The sequence below is a fragment of the Terrapene carolina genome, unplaced genomic scaffold (genome assembly GCF_002925995.2).
Source record: "Terrapene carolina triunguis isolate 2854851 unplaced genomic scaffold, T_m_triunguis-2.0 Scaffold88, whole genome shotgun sequence".
Lineage (NCBI taxonomy): Eukaryota > Metazoa > Chordata > Testudines > Emydidae > Terrapene > Terrapene triunguis.
The window spans coordinates 38,454,465-38,477,556 of record NW_020664439.1 but is presented as its reverse complement, the minus strand read 5'-3'; the positions used below and the strand labels follow the sequence as shown (position 1 = coordinate 38,477,556).

The 23,092-nt window shown below is 39.5% G+C and overlaps 1 protein-coding gene across 1 annotated transcript in view; it reads right to left on the bottom strand.

Moving 5' to 3' along the window:
* The window catches only part of NAALADL2 (N-acetylated alpha-linked acidic dipeptidase like 2), a 547,525-nt gene that overhangs the window by 408,062 nt on the left and 116,371 nt on the right, over positions 1-23,092 (bottom strand). The window contains exon 3 of the mRNA XM_026650206.1: positions 251-370. Coding sequence (XP_026505991.1) covers positions 251-370 — 120 coding nt within the window. The remainder of the gene's footprint in view (positions 1-250; positions 371-23,092) is intronic.

Sequence of the window (23,092 nt, the reverse complement as noted above, 5' to 3'; positions counted from 1 at the left end):
CCCCGCGGGGGGGGGGGGCGGCCGGAGGCTTTTTTGCCTGGGGCGGCAAAAAAGCCAGAGCCGGCCCTGATCAAAACTGGAACTAAGCAAACACCGCAGACACTTGCAGGAAAGAGTTAAGGAGTCTATTAAATGCCAACAAATACTGGCCTGCTGCAATAGAGATGGAAACAAAAGGCCCCATTTTAGTATCTGGAAATGAACAATAAAAGAAATTACTCAGATAAAGTACATCAGACATGTAACTAACCTTATAGAGTAAAGGTGATTGTCCTAGCTTCAGAAGTGCGATTTTATTGGTCACTTTTGTCATGGCTTGAATCAGGACTAAATCTTCTACAGTCCCATACTGCACATCAATTACTTCTGCCTGTAAATAGAAAAGGTAATTAAGGCTCTATTTTAGCCATTTACCATTAATGCTTATCCATGGTGCATTAGTCAGCACAAGAGGGAAGTAATTCTACTGGACATCAGCATGTTGCGCACTGACTGGTCTGTGTGGACCCTGCTACTGTGCACTAAAAGTTCCACAGTGCAGAGTAATGTTGTCCCACATTAGGGAACTTTTAGCGTGCAACATGCTAGTGTGCACTAGAATTCACATCCCTTTAGTGAGAACTGACGCACGGTGTAAACAAGAATTCAGTGTGCTCTTGCCACTGAAACAAAATTACCTGTAAAGCAAAAAAGTGCTCGAGCAAAGTTCTATGATTAACTTATCTCTATTTCCCAATCATCTTTAAAAACTCCAAAGAGTTTGAGAATTAAACATGACTGTTAAATACACTTCTTTCAGCAGTTTTCCACCACAATCATTGGCTGTGATTTAAGGAGCCCAACAATGTTCACCTATGATAGTGATTTGGCAATGATTCCTGTAATCTAAGTTCATTAATGTAAATATAACATTCCATGCTCTACACTCACTGGAGCTGTAGGATCCAAAAATCAACAAAATTATGCAGATGCAACCAGAATGGAGAAATCTGATAATTCATTTTTGTGAATTTTTGAAGTGAAATCACAGATTCATATAATATTTCAGATAAGCAAAAATGGTTATATTAGTCACGCAGGACAATACCCTAATTCCCCCCAGACTGCCACATTTGTCTTGGGAGATATGGTTCATATGGTTCTTGAGCTATCTATGTATAGCATTAAAAACCCTGTTTCTAATTATCTATCCATCATCCAGGCATTTATGATGAGATTATCACTGTAGTATTTGAATGACCACCTCTGAAATTCTGCCATTAAAAATTTTTTTGGAGACTTCCCATGTATGTGTAACCCAACCCATGTGGAGTCTATAATTCCTTATTGAGCTACTGCATAAGAACACTTTGAGGCCTTACTAAATAGTGTTTGTAGAGGGCTATATAAGTCAAAATATTATTAAAGCCAAGCACTAGGAGAGGTGGAAAAATAACTCACAAATTCTTTTTTATACTGGAGGATTTCTTTTCTCCCTCCCCTCATAATTCAAAAACGACAAAAGAGATTTTGCTCATTGTTTCCACAAAAATTCACCTTTGGGCAGAAAGGAAGCATGGAGGAATGTCAGCCTTATGTTGTCATTTTGGAATAATGTCCAAATATTGTTGTTGTCAGGACTAGGGATATAATGTACACTGTGACCACCACAGAGAAATACTTTACCAAGAAATCAATCATATGAACAGCAACAAATCAGTGCAGGTACAAGAACATTCTTTCAGTGTAATAATAATTAAAAAAAAATAATTAACAACCACCACCACACACCCCTCAGGGAAACTGAATAAAATCAAAAGAGTTTATCAAAGTAAGATTCAAATAATCCATAGAGGAACTGTACAGTATAAAAAGGGCTTACCCCTTAGTAAGCAAATTTTGAGCAATTGTAAAACCTTAACTTTGGTAAATGTAAAGGCCAAATTTTTCAAATATAGACATCTAAACAAACGTATTTTTAGAAGCTGATTATGGATGCAAAGCACCTTTGAAAATCAGGCTATTTTATTTAGCTAGATGCCTAAATATATATGGAGTTAGGTGCCAAATTTTAGGCACTTACATCTGAAAAATTTGACTGAAATCTGTATCTCAAAGTCTGAGTTGAACTGGTAAGAAACCCACGTCTTGAAGCCTCTTTGTTCTTGAGTTTACTCTTCACTAAATTTTCAAGGTAACAAGTTTCTTTCTAAGACTGAAGCACAGGGATTGCTGGGATGCAAAGCAATGCATCACGGGGCATTGGGACTGGACCCAGGATGCCCCGCGACCCCCTCCACCTTCCCACAAGTCTGAGCAGCAAAAGAGAAAGAGGTGCTTTGTGGGATAGCTGCCCAGAGTGCACCGCTCCAAATACTGCTGCAAGTGTGAACACGCTATTGCACAGGCAGCTGTCAGTGTGAACACACATCAGTGGTTTTCCTTCTGTGCTCTCTGAGCGGCGCTGTAACTGCTGGCGCTGTAACTTTGCCAATGTAGACGCGTGCCCTAAGTATGCCATGTATAGTGAGTGCTGCCAAAACCATGATCTTGACGTGTCATGCAATGTAATAAAATGCTTCAGCAACAGGAAGACATTACCTTTAAAAATCAAATACTGAAATGCAAGGGCAGAAAATCTTATAGTTTACACAGCTGATTTTTAAAAATGTGTTGTTTCTAATATCTAGAGAGTATGAGAACTGCTTACTAAGAAAACACAAATGGGAGCTATAGTTCAGATAAAATTTAAAGTACATTATTGGTGTTGTGAACATGTTATTTGAGAGAGATGACAAAAGCACAGTTGATGAGGTTTTAAAGATAGTGGAAAATATTTCATGTTTTTACCTACACAGATAATCCCAACTGAAAAATCCCACAGAAGGAACATGAGCATAAACCACCCCTGACAACTGAGAACAAAGAATTCACTAATGTACTGTATGGAAGTTTACACAAAATTTTACATCATTCTATAGCTCCCAATTTTTCTTTCACAAAGTGCCCTTAGAAAATACATACTATATACAATAATTACTTGGAGTCTCAAAAGCCAGAATGGTTTGAGAGGTTATAATAAAAATATATATGCTGCATTCTGAGGAGGCCTCTGATCTAGCTCCTTTGTGAAATGTGCCTTTTCCACTTATCCTCAAGCAAACTGAAAATCATAGCTTTCACCGCTCAGATGAAAAAAAACACACTGAATTTTCCCCAGGCACAAATCCATTTACCAAGATATAATAGGGTAAATTGTCAATCCATTTGCTTCCGCAATGTGCCTTTGTGAAAATGAGGTGCTCATTTATATTCATAAGAATGGCCCTACTGGGTCAGACCAAAGGTCCATCTAGCCTTCTTCCGACAGTGGCCAGGGGCCCCAGAGGGAATAAACAGAACAGGTAATCATCAAGTGATCCATCCCTTGTCTCTCATTCACAGCTTCTGGCAAACAGAGGCTAGGGACACCATTCCTGCCCATCCTGGCTAATGTCCATTGATGGACCTATCCTCCATGAATTTATCTAGTTCTTTTTTGAACTCTGTTATGGTCTTGGCCTTCACAACATCCTCTGGCAAGGAGTTCCACAGGTTGACTGTGCGTTGGGTGAAGAAATACTTCCTTTTATCTACTAATTTCATTTGGTGACCCCTAGTTCTTGTGTTATGAGAAGTAGTAAACAATACTTCCTTATCTACTTTTTCTACATCAGTCATGATTTTATAGTCCTCAATCATATCTCCCCTTAGCCGTCTCTTTTCTGAGCTGAAAAGTCCCAGTTTTATTAATCTCTCCTCATACAGAAGCTGTTCCATACCCCTAATCATTGTTGTTGCCCTTTTCTGAACCTTTTCCAATTCTAATATATCGTTTTTGAGATGGGGCGACCACATCTGCATTCAGTATTCAAGATGTGGGTGTACTATGGATTTATATAGAGGAAACATGATATTTTTTGTCCTATTATCTATCCCTTTCTTAATTATTCCCAACATTCTGTTTGCTTTTTTGACTGCCACTGCACATTGAGTGGATGTTTTCAGAGAACTATCCACAATGACGCCAAGATCTCTTCCTTGAGTGGTAGCAGCTAATTTAGACCCCATCATTTTATATGTATAGTTGGGATTATGCTTTCCTACTAAGTACTCCTAGTTAGGCATTCCCACCTCTCACTTCCCTTTGTATAAAAACTATAAGTGTGCACAGCTAGCTATTTGCACAGTTCCTGCTTCACAAGTTATGAGCTAACTTCCTGGTGAATGCTGTATCTTGATCTAAGACACTATATATTGTGCTTTTCTAAGTCAATACATGATCTCGGCAGGAACTAATTGATTGAAAAGTCTTACAAAAACATGATTTACTAGGTACCAAGATGGTGCTCACTGCTGTACATAATACTAAGGGAATACATGATTTTTTGCTTCAAGGAGTTTACAATGTAAATTAAAGGTAGGATCAAGAGCTCAAGTTAATTAACTATTCCCATGAAAAACCTCCATGCATAAAGGATGTAGTTCACTTAAGAAAGAACAGTTGTTGAGTATAATATATGTTAAGGCATGGGAATGGTTAATTATAAAAGGTAATTTAATTACTTTTCTTCCACTTAAAGGAACTGTGAAAGTTCATTATATTAAGGGTCCTTCTTATGTGAGTGGATCACCCAGGGCTTCTGTCAGTATCTTAATTCTAGGAATACTCATTCCCCCTGTATTTCCCTATAACTTCGAACTGGCTCTCTTGCTCTCAGTTCTCTTTGATATCTCATTTCACCTTTTGGGGGATATGGATAAACCAAATACACTTGGTCTACTAACCTGAACCACCAAATCTGAGTACCAAAGTAAGATGTCATATGTAGTCAATGGGTGCCCTTAAAAGATATTGCTAAAAGTTTGTGTAACAAAACCTCAGTGGGGCAAATGACAACACTGCCCTAAAATCTAGTATTAAAGTTACCAAGTGCTGAAAGGAAACATACGTTATGTAAAACCATACAACAAAAAGACAACTACTGCTATTAAGGAAATTACTAATCAAGAGAGTTAGTAACGAGTCCATATACATTTGGTAGTACATTTCAGAAACCCATAGGTGAACACTGGGGGTTATAAGTGCATTCGGTGTAACCATGCAATACCCATTGACTCCAGTAGAGTTTTTATGAGGGAAGAGTTTTGTCCTTGGGGGGAAAAAAATAATTATTTTTATTGATTTTCATAAACAAAGACACAATAAAATGGTTAATCAGGTAACTTACAGCTTGTACATGTTTCCAAATGCTTCACAGGACTCCCAATAGAATTGTGGAATTATACCACTTGTCAAAGCTGAGTTAATAGAGATGTCTCATTAAATACATTGTAACATCATACAGTCAGTGTCAGTCATTTACATTTGTAGTGTTTAGCACAATGGGATTCAGGCTGGTGGTGACCTTAAGTGCTAGTTAATCTAAATGATAAACTATAACTACCACATAATTAAAGCTGTGCTTATATTTGATTTTTGGGTTCGCTTGCTGAACCAAAAATTAAAAATATATGTATATTTCAGGTCAACCTGACCATTTTTTAAAAAATGTTCAGCAAACTGAACAGCCAAAAAAAGTTCAAACTAAAACGAAATGTTTTGATTAGTTTTGGAGCTTTTAAAAACGTTTGGGTTTTTTTTTAAATAAAACTGAAATGAATTTTGTAAAAAAAAAAAAAAAAATAAAAAAAAAAGTAATTTGGAATCGAAAAATCAAAATGTCTTGGTTTGAAAATGTGAAAACAAAAGTTAATTTTTTTTTAACTTTTTTTGAAGTCCCCGCCCCAACTGAAACAATTTGGTGAATTTCACATAAATTCACAAAATGTTTCTGTCAACCCGAATCTGCATGATTGAGAAAAAAAAGTTTAATCCAAAAAAATTCATCCAGCTCAAAAAACATAAAAATATATTGTTAAGGTATTTTACTAAAGCATGTTACCTAATCTATTCAGAAATCTATGTCATAAAACGCAATTTATGCATTGTGCAACTATGTTTAATTTCTATATATCCCCAACATAACAAATCCTAATTCAATGAATACAAAGATTGGATTTTTCCTTTTTGTTTGTGTTTTCAGAGATGCTTACAACAGGATATAATCCTGATACTATACATTCTGAATATGAAAAAAACCCAAACATTGGAGGCAAACTACTGAAAAACTGCTCTTCTTTCGTAGAATAATGCTATTTAAAAAGAAAGAAGAAATTATCCTTCTAGGTGCCAAAAAAAGAACTCTTGTGTACATGGTTTAGATATGCAAAGGTAAATCCTCTTATGCTAAAATTGTGAAACTACTAAACAACGAGTTGTCTCATCCATTTGAATTGGGTACTTCCTCTTTGAATTATGTCATGGTATGCAGTTTGAAAGGCATGACTATTTAAAAACAAACTCTGATGTACTGTATGGAATGAAGCAGTATCTCCCTAAGCATGAAATGAAGTAAGGGTAGGTAACAAAAACATTTTTAGAAGAAGATTTTATTATTTTTAGAAATCCCAACAAGATATTTGAGGCATTGTAAACAAACAATTACATCCAAGAAACTATATTAAAAGATTATTACAGCTGCAAAATGAAGCACAGAACAGCAGAAGGTGCAGTAGAGTGCTTCTGCTTTGACTTCTGCTGAGGACAGTTGGCAGAGAATGAGAGAGCTGGAACTGACTGCCTATGGCTGCCACTGTACACGCTCCAGCTGTCACCATCCACTGCCCAAGAACAGTTCAGACAGTGGAGAATTATGGCCATAGAGAATAAAACACCACTAGATCTGTTATTGAGGAGATTTAACTATTCTAAATCTACCTGCCAACTTTTTGTCCTGCCTTTTACCTTGTCCTAAAAAGAAACTAAAGAGTCTTTTGATGTTGTGGGCATGATTCCTGTCTGTCTCTTTAAGTTGCAGCAAAAACAGACACATGATGCAAACAGTGTCAGAGAGAAGGAGGAGAGGGTAGATGATGAAGGATTTTTTCCCCCAAAGATAGGTTATTGTTTCTTGTTTCTGCTGGAAAATAAACCCAACCATATTTTCATTGATCCACGCCTGATTTAAAAAACAATAATAAAAAAGTTGTTCTTCTAAACTGATTTCCTCCCCCCACGAAGCACAAAAACACTAGCACCCCCCAAACCCACTATGCTTATAAATGTTCCAAGACAGACTACCTCCTGAGTCTTCTGGGGAGTTTTGCATTGTCTATTTAGTTCATAAGCAATCCATGATAGGAACTCTATGATTTCACATGCTGTGTCCAGTCAGCAAATAATAAGGTATTACATCTGATATCTTTCATAGCTATCCTTTCATTCATTCGTGGGTCATCTGGAAGGGCTCGATACACTTTCAAATAAACTTCAGATCATTGCAAAGAGAGATCCCTTTATCAGAGCCCCCAGTTTAAAGTGTAGGGATGAAGGTCAAAGTTTTCAGTTTCATTTATAAGGGAACATTTCCCAAGGGTAAATACTAATACTAACCTGGGCCTGATTCTGATCTCTCTTACACTGGTATGAATGAGGCGTCACCCTAGTGAAGATAATGGAGTTACTTCGACCTTAGTTCCTCCTGTGCTGCTGACACATTGGGCAGTCCAGTTCCTGCACTGATTACAGTTGTCCTCTAGTTGTGGTAATTCTTCCCAGGTGATGCCAGCACATTCAATATCCTCTATCACTGTCTTCTGTCAGTTCTTCCTTGGACTTCCTTATTTTTGCTTTCTTCCTTTGAGTATTGTGACAAAGCTCTGTCCTTATCTCCATGGGTCCTGCGTTCCCTGACAGATTTTGCGAGGCTCACTATGACCCTCCCCTTAACCCTTCTCTCTCTAGAGGCAAGGGTCACAGTCTACTGAGCCATTTTCATCATAAGCCAGCAAGGGAGGTGAGGAGAAGCTATCCTCCCTTGCACAGTCTCTGTTGTCTCCCAGTATCACTGATTAATCAGGGGCAAAGTAGGGGGGGGGAGCCCGGGCCCACCCTCTACTCCAGGCTCCAGCCCGGGGACCCTAATAGTATCAGCTATGGTAGCTGACCTTTTAGGAACAGGACACGTACAATTCCCTGGGCTACTTCCCCACAGCAGCCCCCACTTCCTCAAGCTCCACTTCACCCTTACCTCAGGGCCGCCTTCCCTGTACCTAGTATGGTGTATACAGCTCAGTCTCTCCAATAGCACAACTTCTCACAGCTCCTGACATGCGCACCCACCTGACTAACTGGGAGGCTTTTTAACTAGTTTTAGCCAGCCCCTGATTGGCTTCAGGTGTCCCAATCAACCTAGCAATCTCCACTGCCTTCTGGAAAGATCTTAATTGGCCCCAGGTGTCTTAATCAACCTGGAGCAGCTGCCATTTACTTATCCTGGTACCAGGGATTTGTTTAACCTGGGGCTAATATATCTATCTCCCATTACTTTTCTATAGCCATCTGGCCTTGCCCCGTCACAGTATCAAATTCAGTGCTTGTTTAGCATGTCTCCCATCTTTCATATGGTGCACATGTCCCAACTATTTGAGCCTTCTTTCTTTGATGATATTTTCTATCATGTCCTGCTCTATCAGCTCCCTTATTCTCATATTTGTTATTCTGTCTTTCCATGAAATGTGTGATATCTTCCTCTGCTATCTGTGATAGGCACCCTCCAATTTTATTTTATTTGTTTGTTAGCCACGTTCAGCGGCCAAGTCTCTGCTCTGTACAGTAGTGTGCTCTGTACAATCAGACAGTATAATCTTAACTTCAATTTGGTATGGAGACCTCTTTCACCAGGTGTTGTTCATCATCCCAAAAGTAGTTTGCTTTTCCTAATCTTGTATGAATATCTTTATCACAGACACCTTCAAATCTCATCACACTCCCCAGATAGAACGCTACCTGTTTAATTTCTTTTCCATCCACGTACACTTTTGCATCTCTTGTCCACTTTCCTCTTTTTGTTTTCTATGCATTTATTTTCAATCCAATTTTTGCTGCTTACTGTTCTACCTCTGAAGTAAGGCCTGTTGTTCTGTTCCATGTCATACTTAGTAAAGCAATGTTGTTGGCAAAGTCAAGGTCACATAACTCTCTGCTAACCATTTTACATCATCTACCCCTTCACTCAGTCTATTGCTAATGCAAAGATTGTTGATAACACACCCTGGTTTAACTCCAGTCACAATATTCAACTGTTCACTCTGGCCTGTATCTGACCTCACTGTGCATCTTCTTCCATCACATAAACTCCTTATTGTGATGATCAATTTATCTGTTACCCCACACCTTCTAGCAATATTTCATGGATTCTCTGTCTGGGTACTATCAAATGCTTTCTTAAAGTCAATAAAGTTTTTGCCAATCAGTAGATTTTTTTTGGTGATCTGTCAAAGAATGAATATTTGTTGACAAGATAATCTACCTGGAAGGAACCTACCTTGTTCTTCCAATACCATTTTATCCACTGCCTTCTTTGTTCTATTAAGCATGACGGTAGCCAATACTTTGTCCAGGACTGGTAGCAGTACAATACCTTTATAGTTTGTGTAATGAGTAAGATCACCCTTTTTTGGCAATGCCATGATGATACTGTCTTTCATGATACCTTAGTGTCAGTGGAGTTGCACTTATGTAAAATCAGCATGAGACTTGATTAGTAGCAAAAAGGTCCTGAAACCTTTAGAAAATGTACAGGAAATTATAGACTTGGGAGCCCTCATCAGTAGTTGAACATCCAACAACCATAAAAATGTCTCAGCATGTTCTGCAAAATGATCAGAGTTAGGGTGATTTTTTTTTAAGGCAAAAAAGTCACTACCCTCCAGATCAGATATGGCTGCTCTCTCTCCACTTAACCTCCAACTTCTAACTACCCAGGACTCTCTTTTCTATCAATTCCTCTTTACGTGTCTTGGAGATTGACTGGAACTATAAAGTCTAGGTGCATTTGGATCCCAGGGTTCTGGTTTCTCTCTTCTTGTGGTAGTATTGCAGCAGTCATAGCTATGACATCTTATTGTTCCCTACGAAACAAGTAGGGCAGCCCTAGGTTCTATCACACTGAAAACTCTGTATTATAGTCTTCATCAAATTATTTATACATACTTATGTTTTGCAAGCCGGTATGAATAGATATGGGGTCCTGCTTCATGAAGTAACTTGTCCCCTAGTCTGTGAGTTCATTAAAATACTTGTTATTCCTATCTGTGTATAATTGCACATCCTACAAAAAATTTATAGGATCAGGTTACACAGGTTACGCATTGACTTCAATGGACCTTGACTAGAAAAAGGTTCTACTCAATGTGACTAAGGGCACGTCTTCACTACCCGCCGGATCGGCAGGTAGCAATCGGTCTATCGGGGATCGACATATCGCGTCTAGTGAAGACGCGATAAAATCGATCCCTGATGGCTCTGCCGTCGACTCCGGAAATCCACCGCGGCAAGAGGCGATAGCGGAGTTGACGGTGGCGCGGCAGCGGTCGACTTGCCGCCGTCCTCACAGCCAGGTAAGTCGACCTAAAATACGCCACTTCAGCTACGCTATTCACGTAGCTGAAGTTGCGTATCTTAGGTCGACCCCCCGCTGTAGTGTAGACCTAGCCAAAGAGTATTACAATCTGGCCCATGTCTGTTTAGAGTAGAAAGGGATTTTGCACACCCATATTTGCTTTAGATATTAAACTGCACACAGCATTGCATCCCACCTAAAATCAGTAATCTGCTCAGGCACAGATAGTTCAATGCTTTATCGAAGACAAAAACAACTTTGTATTTCCCGGAGCTGAAAGTTTTGGTAGTAAACTTGGCCTTCACAGTAGGTTGAACTTACATATCTGTATAATATCTTCCTCTCCTTGAAAACGTCTTTAGTCAGCTATGTTCCATTTAGCATTCTACTGAAAGAAAATCTCCTGAAGTTCAAGGTTTTTCCTTGTTCCCAATTTTTAGAATGACATTGTGAATATTTTTCACATTTATACTAGTTTTCTTTTTCTTTTTTTTTTATTCCAAGGGTTACTGAGTTAAAATTAAAACATATTTCTAGCCAAGAGGAAGAACCTGTGCTATGTACTAGGGATACACGACTGCCACAAAATCTAAACCTACATAAGTGAACACTCCCCCAGGTAATCTTTCTATATCTGTTTTCTATTTTTTCTGTTGTATGCTTCATATTTTCATCCTATTTATTATTCTTTTCTCTCTGCTCTTCCGTCCCCGCTCCTTTTCTTCTACAGTTTCTTAAGCGGATGGCAAACCTAATAATATTTGTGTCAACTTTTGAACACACAAAATCCACTTGAGTTTAAAATGAGGAAAACATAGTCTCCCTATCTTTTCTAAACAGATATGATATACAAACTGTGGCTTTTTGTGTAACCTAAAACCAGACATTTCTACCTCTGATGAATTTACATTCTGGTAATTACCTTTGATTTTTACACATAAATGGGTCTCTCAAACAAACAACTTTGCCTTTGTTACAAATCATTGCAGAATATGGGGACTTTTCAGACTTAAAAGCATCATCAGCAATTTTCACTTTAAAGTCTTTAAACTCTGTTCAGGAATGTCTGATTATCAGCCATCTCCCAAAGTTCACTAGTCTGACATAAACTTGTAACCTCTCTAATTATTTTTTGTTATGTTTGCCCATTGTAATTTGCATTCCTCTCCTTATAACAATTTACTGGACTGATATATTGTCAGTGATAATGCTTTCCTAAGCAGAAATAACCTAATGTTACCACCTGTCTTGATATGGGAATAATTATTCATATAAGTATGCAAAAGGCCGTCAATTACACAGGCTGAACTAGAACTTATGGCCACTATAAATTAATCAAAACAAAAGGAAAAACCTACAAAAGTCCATCTAATACAAACATAAAAGAAAAATGTGTTGCAACTTCTTTACAAATAAATACATTATACGCCCCACCCTCAAACAATATATTATATGTAGTTATATAAGTGTGAATTCAAGCTGGTTGAAAACATTTCAACAAAGCAGTTTTCCATGGGAAAATGATGTTTCGGCAATACTGAAATGTTTCATGGCAACTGTCAATTTCAATTAAATTTGACTGAAAAGTTTTGAAACTATTCATAGCATTTTGTGTCAACTTTCCTATTTTATTTTTACTTCTATATTTGTATATACATCTCTACCCCTATATAACGCTGTCCTTGGGAGCCAAAAATATCTTACTGCGTTATAGGTGAAACCGCGTTATATTGAACTTGCTTTGATCCGCCGGAGTGCGCAGCCCCGCCCACCTGGAGCGCTGCTTTACCGCATTATATCCGAATTCATGTTATATCGGGTCGCGTTAAATCGGGGTAGAGGTGTATTATATTTACATATAATATTTACTATTATATTACAACGTTTCAATATTATCAGAACATTTCAGCATAAGGTCATTTACATGTTTCTCAATTTAAATATTTCAGAACTTTCATTCCATTTTCCAACCAAGTCTATACACACACACACATATATATACGTAAGTATAAGTATGTGTATGCATCCACAGCCACACTGTATTATATATAGTTATATATGTGTGAGTATGTGTGTAGATAGAAAGATAATATGCATCTATAAAGATATAGCTACACATACATATGTAAAGGATGAGATCATCTACTATTTCAAGAAAACAACAAGGAGTCCAGTGGCACCTTAAAGACTAACAGATTTATTTGGGCATAAGCTTTCATGGTAAAAAAAACACTTCTTCAGATGCATGGAGTGAAAATGACAGATACAGGCATATATATACTGGCACATGAAGAGAAGGGAGTTACCTTACAAGTGGAGAACCAGTGATGACAAGGCCAATTCAATCAGGGTGGACGTGGTCCACTCCCAATAATTGATGAGGAGGTGTCAATACCAAGAGAGGGAAAATTGCTTTTGTAGTGAGCCAGCCACTCCCAGTCCCTACTGTAGCTCTGCAGCTTCTCTTTGAAGTCTGTTTTTGAAGTTTTTTTGTTGCAGGATGGCTACTTTTAAATCTGTTATTGAATGTCCAGGGAGATTGAAGTGTTCTCCTACTGGCTTTTGTATGTTACCATTCCTGATGTCTGATTTGTGTCCATTCATTCTTTACGTAGAGACTGTCCGGTTTGGCCAATGTACATGGCAGAGGGGCATTGCAGGGGTGGGGTGTACCCTGCTCCCTAGTGGCGAGAAGCCCTGGGCAGATTCCCCTCTTTCCCGGCGGGGAATGGGTAGGGGAGAAGGCTCGGGCGGTTTCCCCTGGCTCTCGGTGGGGAATGGGTAGGAGAGAAGCCCCAGGCAGCTTCCCCCCACTTCTGGCGGGGAGCAGCCTGGTGGAAGGCTGTGAGCCTGTGAGGCAGCCAGGCTCCGAGCAGGGAGCTGCCAGCAGAGCTGAGACCAGGCTGTCAGCTCCCCACATTGCCCTTCTTAGGTCGGTGGAAGCACTCCTGGTGAGGACATGCACCACCGACTCAAGGAGGGTAGTGTGGACATGCACCACCTCAGTAATTACTGACCTAATAAAGGTCGACTAAGGGTATGTCTTCATTAGCAATGTTAAAGCACTGCCGCTGTGTAGTCACAGTACCAGTGCTGGGAGAGAGCTCTCCTAGTGTTGTAAAAAACCCCACCCCCATGAGGGGAGTAGCTACCAGCGCTGGGAGTGTGGCTCCCAGTGCTGGTGCACTGTCTACACTGCCACTTTACAGTGCTGAAACTTGCAGCGCTCAGAAGGGTGTTTTTTCACACCCCCGAGTGAGGGTACTTCTACACTACCCGCCGGATCAGCGGGTAGCGATCTATCTATCGGGGATCGATTTATTGCGTGTAGCGTAGATGCGATAAATCGATCCCCGATCACTCTCCCGTCGACTGCTGAACTCCAGCTCGGTGAGAGGCAGAAGCAAAATCGACGGGGGAGCGGCGGCACGCCGCGAGGACGCGAACTAAGTAATTTTAATTCGATCTAAGATGCGTCAGCTTCAGCTACGCTATTCTTGTAGCTGAAGTTGCGTAGCTTAGATCGACCCCCGCCCCAGTGTAGACAGGCCTAAGAAAGTTGCAGCGCTGTAAAGTGGCAGTGTAGACAAGGCCTTAGGATATGTCTACACTACAAACCTAAGTAATTCTTAATTTGTCCTTTCCTTTTTTTAGCCTCAGATCCTACACCGTGTAGACTGATGCTCGTTGTGTTAGTCATCTCATCACTGCTAACCTTTTTGGTGAAAATTGAAGCAAAGACCGCATTTAACACTTTGGCAATGGCTGCATTTTCTATTATTGTCTTTTCCTCCTCATTGAGTAATGGGTCTTGCCTGTTCTTGGTCTTCCTCTTGCTTCTAATGTATTTGCAAAAATGTTTTCTTGTTACCCTTTATGTCCCTAGCTAGTTTAATCTAATTTTGTGCCTTGGCCTTTCTGCTTTTATCCTTCAGTGCTTGTGTTGTTGTTTGTATATTCATCCTCTGTAATTTGACCTAGTTTCCATTAGTTCTACCTAGTTTTCCACTTTTATTAGAGTTGATTTATGGATATTTACTTTGTCAACATTGCATGTCAAAATATACAATTTGTGTTTTAATAGTTGGAAAGTTTTACCTTTTTGAATGTGTCTACTGTCAAATAATTATTGTCTAACCCTACCCCCACAGACATTATTGTCTGACCCTCACAGTTTCCTGCGACTGTGAAAATTTAAATAGATAAAAAATTTAAGAACTTAAAAATAAACATTGATATTATCCACTGAAATTTATAAAGAATAAAAATCAAATTCTGCCAAGCCTATTTAGAAAACGGCATACATGAATTGGCTGGCCAAACATGATCCATGTGAATATAATCAGGCAGAGAGATGCATGAACATGTAGTACTGCAAACATAAATCTGCAAGTTAAAGCAGCTTTAATCCATCTAGATGAGCAAAAGGGTAGTTCTGACAACTGAAATGACAACTTTCACATTTAATGTGAATTTATTTGCTTTAAATCATTACACGAAGTATAGAACTAAATCATTTCTTTAGGGAAAAGGGTGTGTGAAAACATTACAAAAATGTTTTAAAAAGCACTAAGGCAAAGTTTTAAAATGAATACTGGATGAAAAACAGAAAACATTTGTTTGAAAGTGGATTCAAGTGTTTTTGTTACAGATATTTTATGCAAATATTCATTTAATATTATATAAATTATCAACCAAATCAATAATCAAATAAGATTTTTATGTGAGACTAATATAGTTTTATTTGATGTTTAATCAAGTAGTTATTTGTATTTTTCAGACACTAAAAATTCTGGAAAGCAGCTTTGTCCCCTTACAAAATGTACACAAAGGGTGGTCTAGAGAATCAGATAGTACCTTCATTATACAGAAGCGGCAAAAAGTCAGATCATACAGGTTTTCTATAACTATCTTCTGATGTTGGCTTTCCAATTCCGTTTTAAAGCTACACTCATTTTTTAGCACTGTCATTAATTACGGTACTGTATTCTGTATTGATTACTAAAGGGTTTCAGATTTAACAAATGAATGGCTGGAGTGCTTCAAATAGCAAACATTTGCGTTATGAGTACATTATTCTTGATGACTGATAGCAGGGGATAGTGGGAGCCACAGGATGAGACTCTGCCACATGCTCCTTATAGCTCTGCCCTGTTAAGCTCAGTTGTACCATTGATATGTTTGTGGCCCGTGCCTCCCCTAAGCAAGTGACTATCTTGAATTGTGCCAAATTGCCTGTCAATGTTTTGGACAGTTATCCAGGCTAAACTCATCTGGGCCTATCAGGTGTTAAGGCCCCAGCTTTGGCCTGAGACTGAGTCAGGTGACCAAGGATCATGTGAGAGAAGCCTGGAAGCAGGGCCTACTATAAGAAGGGGAGCATGCACAGCAACTGAGACCTGCAGGGAGCAGGAGACACAGTGGAGTTCTGGACTAGAGCTGTGCTAGGGTTGGAGAGAGCCATGGGAGGAACAGGGGAAGAACCTAGGTTCCTGCACTCAGCTAGTGGGACTTGGGCTTTCAGGGACAGTGTGACTAGGATAGGAACTGCTTGTACCTAGTGAACGGTTTATTTCTTGTTATCTCACATTAAACCAGACCCCAAAAGGTTGTGTGGGGAGGACAGACATTATTTGAAATGTGTGCATTTATTGGAGAGCCACAGAGGAAACTGAGGCCAGGATGACTAGGTGCCAGGATAGGTTAGCCTGACCCTCTGACACCATGCAACTCATTTAGCAAGTCTCTTATGTGGATAAGGCCCCACGATACTCATGCAACGCCTCGCTGTTTGGGGAGGCATAGCCTCCCCCAGCCTTCCCTACCGGGCCCTCCATACAATATCTGAACCCGATATGGCCCTAGGGCCAAAAAGTTTGCCCACCCCTGCCCTAAAGCTACATTTGAATCCTGAAAAGAGTTTACATTAAATCCCATGCCATCTGGTATTCAGCATTGTCTCCCCGACATATGTTAGTTAAAGGAGACAAGTGTGTGGCATTCCATTTACATTTATTGGTTTTGTTGAACTCCTGAGGATTAGCATAAGCCTAAGTAAACTGCCTGGTTTAATTTTTTACAATTATCAAATGCATATTTTAATGGGAAATACCAATGGGTAGAAGAAAGAGGGCCATCTCTGGCAGAAAAAACATGCTGGAGTATGGCCCTGGGGAAGACAACTGTACATAAATGTTCTTCCCAAGTCACTCCATCAATGAAAGGGAGAGTGTATGGGTCCCAGGGCCAATAGATATCTGATGATCCACTAGAGGCTCAGAGACCCTGTTCCTCTGCACCTGCTATGGACATCCTGCTTACCCTCCAGTCCCTGCCAAGCTCCCCAGCTATTGGGATCCTGTGTCATGGGGCAGTTCCCCAACACAGAGGAAGATGCCCCTGATGGTGGGATCACCAATCAAAAGACAGCATGCAGATACCGTAGCGATGGGCATGGTGTGAGAATTAGAATAGTCAAGAGACTTTGTGGACAAGTGAATGTGGACTGAGTATGTATTAGATGGATTTATTGCTGGTGCCACAGATACAAGATGGGGAGAAAAGGAGGGGAAAGGAAAGACAAATGTGTTACAGTTCTGACACAGACCTTCTCCTTCTTACAAACAGGACCTGATGAGGCTCTTCTACATATTGTGCACAGAGAGGATGTAGCTAGTCCACCTTCATGTGAGACAGGGAGATCTGATTGGAAAGAGTCCCATGTCTGCCCCAAGTGCATGGTCTGATGTGATTGTGATTAAATTACATTGTTTCCAGGAATTGTGGTAGATTTTTGAGGAAGCAGGAGACTTACTACATGCATACTTAGACACAGGCAATATTTAATAGTAAGATAATTACCTGCCACCCTTAGAATAATTAGGGACATTATTACAGAACTGTCGTCTCCTGAATACACTGAAGAAAACCTAACCCAAGTTCTTCTTGACCCTCTTTTTATGACCCACATGACCTTGACCAATCAATAATCCAGAGTAAATGAATGCAAAACTGTCAGGAAATAGAAAACCCTCTCACTACAAGCAAAGAGCTTAATATGCACTCACCTAAATTCTGATTAAGCTACAAATTTCCCTAATAATCTATCATTCAACATCAAAAAGTCCTATTCCTGAAATTCTACAAACATCATTTGTCTTAGTCTTTGCATTGTGTGCAAAATTGGATTGTAAATTTGATAAATATCATAAACTTTGTACCATGGTGTGGAAGCAGAGAAAGAACTGTCATGCATTGCATCCCCTTCCTGTCAGTTCTTTCTCTGCTTCCACAATGGCCATCCTTAAAAATACTTAGCAATTTTGCCTTAGATAAATATTAGATGAGGTCACCTTAGTGTTTGCAGATTTCCCTGTACACTGCATATATTTATTGTAGAGAACACTGCAGTAACCATTTCTATTTAAGACAAAGCTGGAAAGTTTTGCATATTTTTTGGTTTTCAAAGGGTGATCATTGATCAGTCACAATATATTCAGTGAAACATTTAAGTTGAAATGATCCACATCATTTTTTGGGCTCCCCACAGGAGTAAATGGATGAAATTATATGGCCTGTGTTATGCAGGAGATCAGAGGAGATGATTATAATGGGCCCTTCTGGGCTTAAAAGCCTGTGAATTTTAGAGGTAAATGCTAGCACTAACATGGATATTTAGAAAAAAAAACCCTAAGGAATTGAAGTCTTAGTTAAAAATCTTATTTACTGATATTTCATTTCTAGATTTTCATCCCATTTTAATCCTGTACAAATGCTTTTATGATCGGATCATGCCTGAGAGGCATTAGCTTGCATCAAGTGGCAACCTCCCTCCTAGATGTCAATGCAGCATGCTCTCTCCTTCAGGCCCGGTCAGCTTGGTTGGCTGGAGCGGGGGGTGGGGGGCCAGGGGGGTGGGTTGAGAGCATGGCCTAGCCTCCTCCCTCATCCACCTGGTCTTCTGCTAGAAAGTGCTAGGGTGAAGCAGTCTCTCAGTCTGTAGAGGACAGAGGGTACAATTTTGATTCATCTCTGAATGGTGGCATAATTCTGCACAGAGTGGTGCAAGGGGAGGAGGAGAAGGAGGTGGTTGGGAAGCACCTTGCAACACCACCCCATAATGGTATTTAATCACCTTCTCTTTGAACTGCAACGTACAGGGACATATGACAAATGGGACTAAGACTGATATTACCCATTACTAATTCACTTATTAAGGCCCCTAATGAATGAGAAAGAGAGTACTGCATATTCATAATGAAAGTCAGACACAAGTCACTTTCGTCTTTAGATTTATTTACAGTTAATAGTAAGGACAGTGGTGGTGGGGGAGCTCTCTAGAATCCAACCAAACTTTTAAGCTCAGAGTTGTTTACACATTTTTTTCTATTTTTAACTTGTGGAATCCTTCTTGGACTGCAACCAGAACTGTGAGGCACAGCAAGAAGTGCGTTTCTGAGGCATATCTAGCCACAACCCGAAGTAGCAATGGAAAACATGAGACAGTGCCTCTTATGCCTTTTCCAGTCTGGTTTGCAGACTCAGGAATTTGGACAGCTGAAATAAGCACCTGCTTATCCAAACTGCACCTTGATGCCAAACATTGGCCTACCTGGGTTTTTTTATTTTATTTTTTAGAATTTGGTCCAGTTTATGTATATCTTGGTGCAACTGTATCAATGTCGAGACTACGTTCTGCTGGTTTCTTCATCTTTCTCTGAAAGATTTTCAAGAGACATTTGCCAAAAAGAGGCTTCACTAGGAGAGGCTGTGTTAGCTGTTTGTTTCAAATATTCCAGTTTGGTCATCTTAGCTACTATAATGGCTTTGAGCCTATGGCTTTCTATAGTTATACCACTCCTGAATGTAGTCTGTACACAGGCCACCACCCACCTTCTTATAGAAAAACACGTAGTCAAGCTTTTAGAAAGTTCTGTGAAATCCATCCTCAGCAGAACTATTCTGAACTATTTGTCACTTGATACTTTGAAAGAATCAAATATTTTAATCAGATCTTTTATTAAAGAAGCTATAAAAATAGTTCTCTGCTTGATCTGTTTAGCTTAAAACATGTTCTTGTGTATGTTCCCCTTAATAAAAACTGATTGGCAGTGTCCTCAAGTGGTGATCTAAGAAGACTTATGTTGTTGACTGTCATCTTGTCCTAGTAGGTTGGAAATTACAGATTTTATCAATGTTGCCATTATTTCAAATCATAAAAAAGTGGTTTTTTTGCTCTCCTAAATAGAGTAGAGCTATCTTGTAGAAAAGTATCCATGGATTTGATGCCACTGCAATAGTACAGGACAGCTATTTCTTTTTTAGAGTCTATGACAATACGTCTAAATAACATGCAAGATAGGACATACTGTTAAAGGCTCCCTCTGACAAGATATACCATGCTGCATCAAAGAATAAAACATCCCACTGCTTATCTTTTTGAGTGTCCAGCTCTAATTCACAGCACATTCCACTGTTCTTTACATTTACTTCTTTTTTCCTGCCCACCAAGCACTTAAACTTAATATTCAGTGCAGTGATCCAAAATGTTTATTTTTATAGTGTGTTTATTTCAAGATCTCATGGCAGTCTGACATATTGCTGGTAGAGCAAGGATCAGATTATTATGGCCAATAAAACAGTATGAGAGCCTTACTGTTCCCTGTGGTAGGGGATTAAATATCAGATAAGCAAGGATGTCCAGGCAAGATAATATGTTATCTGTCTCCAACTACAGTGACTTTATATTGACAGTGTTCCTAAATTTTTAGCACTTACTGTCCTTATTTTCTGAGGAACAGAAGCAAGTGATGGCTTATTCTTTATTGTATTTTATAATCATCCATAAATACCACAGTGTTGAAGGGACTATTAAATAGCTGTTTATTCTAAAGGTTATTTAATTTTTAGTTTGCAAGTTGTGCAGTTGCTTAGAGTAACAGGAATTCAGGGTTGTATAAATACAGCATTTCTTACTCTATACAGTTCTGATAACACTAGCTTTAGCAACAGTTCCAAAATGGTTTCTATTATAAGCCACAGTCACAACTTTCACCTTTTGATCTGACATTTTCCATATTGGCTCTCTATCTGGAGGTGACATTTTTTTGTTAAAGTTTGACCAAATTTCCTTCAAATCATTTCTGAATACGGAGACTGGAGAAAACAAACAACAACAAAAAACCACCCACTTTACTTCATTTTAAAACAAACCAACAAGTCGCACCAGAGGGGAAGAATAAACTGAGGTTTGAAATGTGAAATATGGCCTGAAAATACTCGTAAGGACTAGCATCTTTGCATGGCTTGAGAAAAACTGCTATTTAACACAAATATAACATGAGAAAATTGCATACTAGAATGCTCACTTGAACATTTCCTTAAGCCTACACGTGTACTTTTAAACTAGAGTCGGACAATTTTTTTTTCATAGTTTATTCAGTTAAAAATGCAATTTTAGTCACCCCAAATCTATTCACAAATTTGATATGAGTAGTTTCAGCCATTCACCACACAGGCAAAGGAGGAGGAGGGGATGCTGATGCTGCTCACCCTAACTTATAAATTTTAGCCCAGTAGTTAGGGCACTCACCTGGGATGTCAGAAAGACAGGTTTAAATTCACACTCTGGAACAGACCTGAAATGGACTTTTTTGTGTCACCAAAAAAATCCAAAATCATTCATATTTTATTTGATCCTAACAGAAAAAATATATGTGGAACTACCAAACTGAAAAAAAGATGAGTTATTTGCCTAGCTCTAGTTAAAACAGATGTGTTACCCCTGTGCTCACATTTGGTTCAAACAGCTACAAGCTGCTGAAAGAAGCCAATTTGTTACCACTGAGCAAGCAGGGCACGTTCAGCCATGGTGCAGAGAGGCTTTCCCATAGTTTGGTATAAGCGCTATGCCTGCACTGACAAGAACTATCGGAGTTCAAGGCTGGAAGGATACAGTGCTGTAGCTATGGCCTTGCGGCGCGATAGCTTAGATGTTTCCTGCAGCGATGGAAGGAGCTTTTCCATCGCCGTAGAAACTCCACTTCAGTGAATGATGATAGCTGGATGGACGCATTCTTCCATTGACCTTGCTGTGAATTCACACCCCTGAGCGCTGTTGCTATGTCAACCTAACTTTTAAGTGTAGACCAGGCCTTGAACTTGATGCAGTGTCCTCATCATTCCATCAACCTGCAGTGCCTTCACCCTTCCATTTACTTCACAGCACTGGAATATGAACGCACCATGCTTAGCAGTCCCCACCAGTGGATCAGCGCTGCTCTTTCTCATCCATTCCTAAGCAGCACAGAGATATTAGCGCATGCCTGATTAAGTGCACAGTTATGTAAGTGTTCATTGCTTGGTCCAACAAGCTTACAAGATCCATAGTCAGAATTTGTAAGTCCACCAACCCAATAGCTCTTTTTAAAGGACATTGCAAACACTGTAGCTGAATAGTTGAAGATTTTTTGTCTTTTTTTATTCTTTAAGAATACCTAATAAGTGATAGGGGGCGGGAAAGTTAGTGCAGCATTCCAATAGCACAGTTAAAAATACAAAAAAGCAGGAGATAAAGGATGATATTTTCTACTAATTGCCATTTGTGCCTTTGAAAAATCTACCCCTCAATAGTTAAACTTCTACCAGCAACTTTGCTCTGGCTGCAGCACACAATGTTCTCTTTTCTTTTACTAGCGAAATGTGTAGTTTGAAATATGAATAGTTATGCCTTAAACAGATACAATAAAAGACAACAAAATGTGCAACATGCCTTTGTGAAGGCTGTCATTGTGAGGATAACTTTTGTACTTCCTGATCATGATTTTAATTGTATAACACAGCCTTCTGCGTATAATTATAGCAGAGTGGCAGCTCTGCTAAAGTTAGGGTTGAGCATCGCGTTCTGTTTAAAGGTCAGCTATCCTTTAAAATCCACATGCTTTCTCAGACAGTCTTAAAATTTGCTGTGCTTCTTGGGGGTATAGGATAGAGTTAATAGTTCAAATATGGGATCATTTGAACAAGGAGATCTCAAGATATATTCCCCCTGAAACAGAAGGTTAGCAGTTTACAAAAAAACAGCTGATTTTTTGGGGGTACACCTGGGACTCAAACTATAGCTCTAATGCTCCCCAAACCAATCTCAGTCACTTGGGATTTATCTCAATTAGTGCATGGCACTCACTGTCTGTCTGGAGAAGCAATAGTGAAAAAGTTACTGGGGGGAAATTTGTAACTCCGTGTTAGTAGATGCTAAAATGCATAAAAGAATGAAGTGTGCATATGCAGCAAGACTAGGGCTCAGTTCAAGCCAGACGGTTTGCAGCCAGTGTTCTCGCACACTAACTAGACGGCTCAAGGGGATTTGCTGTGGTTACAGAACCTGAGCTGCACCCAAACAGTGTGATTGCAGGTAGGCATATCCATGCTCGTTTTAGTCTGGCTAGCACAGCTGGCAGACAACAGTTATGAAGATGTGGAGGCACAAGCTTCAGTGTGGACTAGCAACCAGAGGAAGTAGCCAGGGACTTCCGGTGGGCTTGTACTGGGACAGCTAACCCACACTGAAG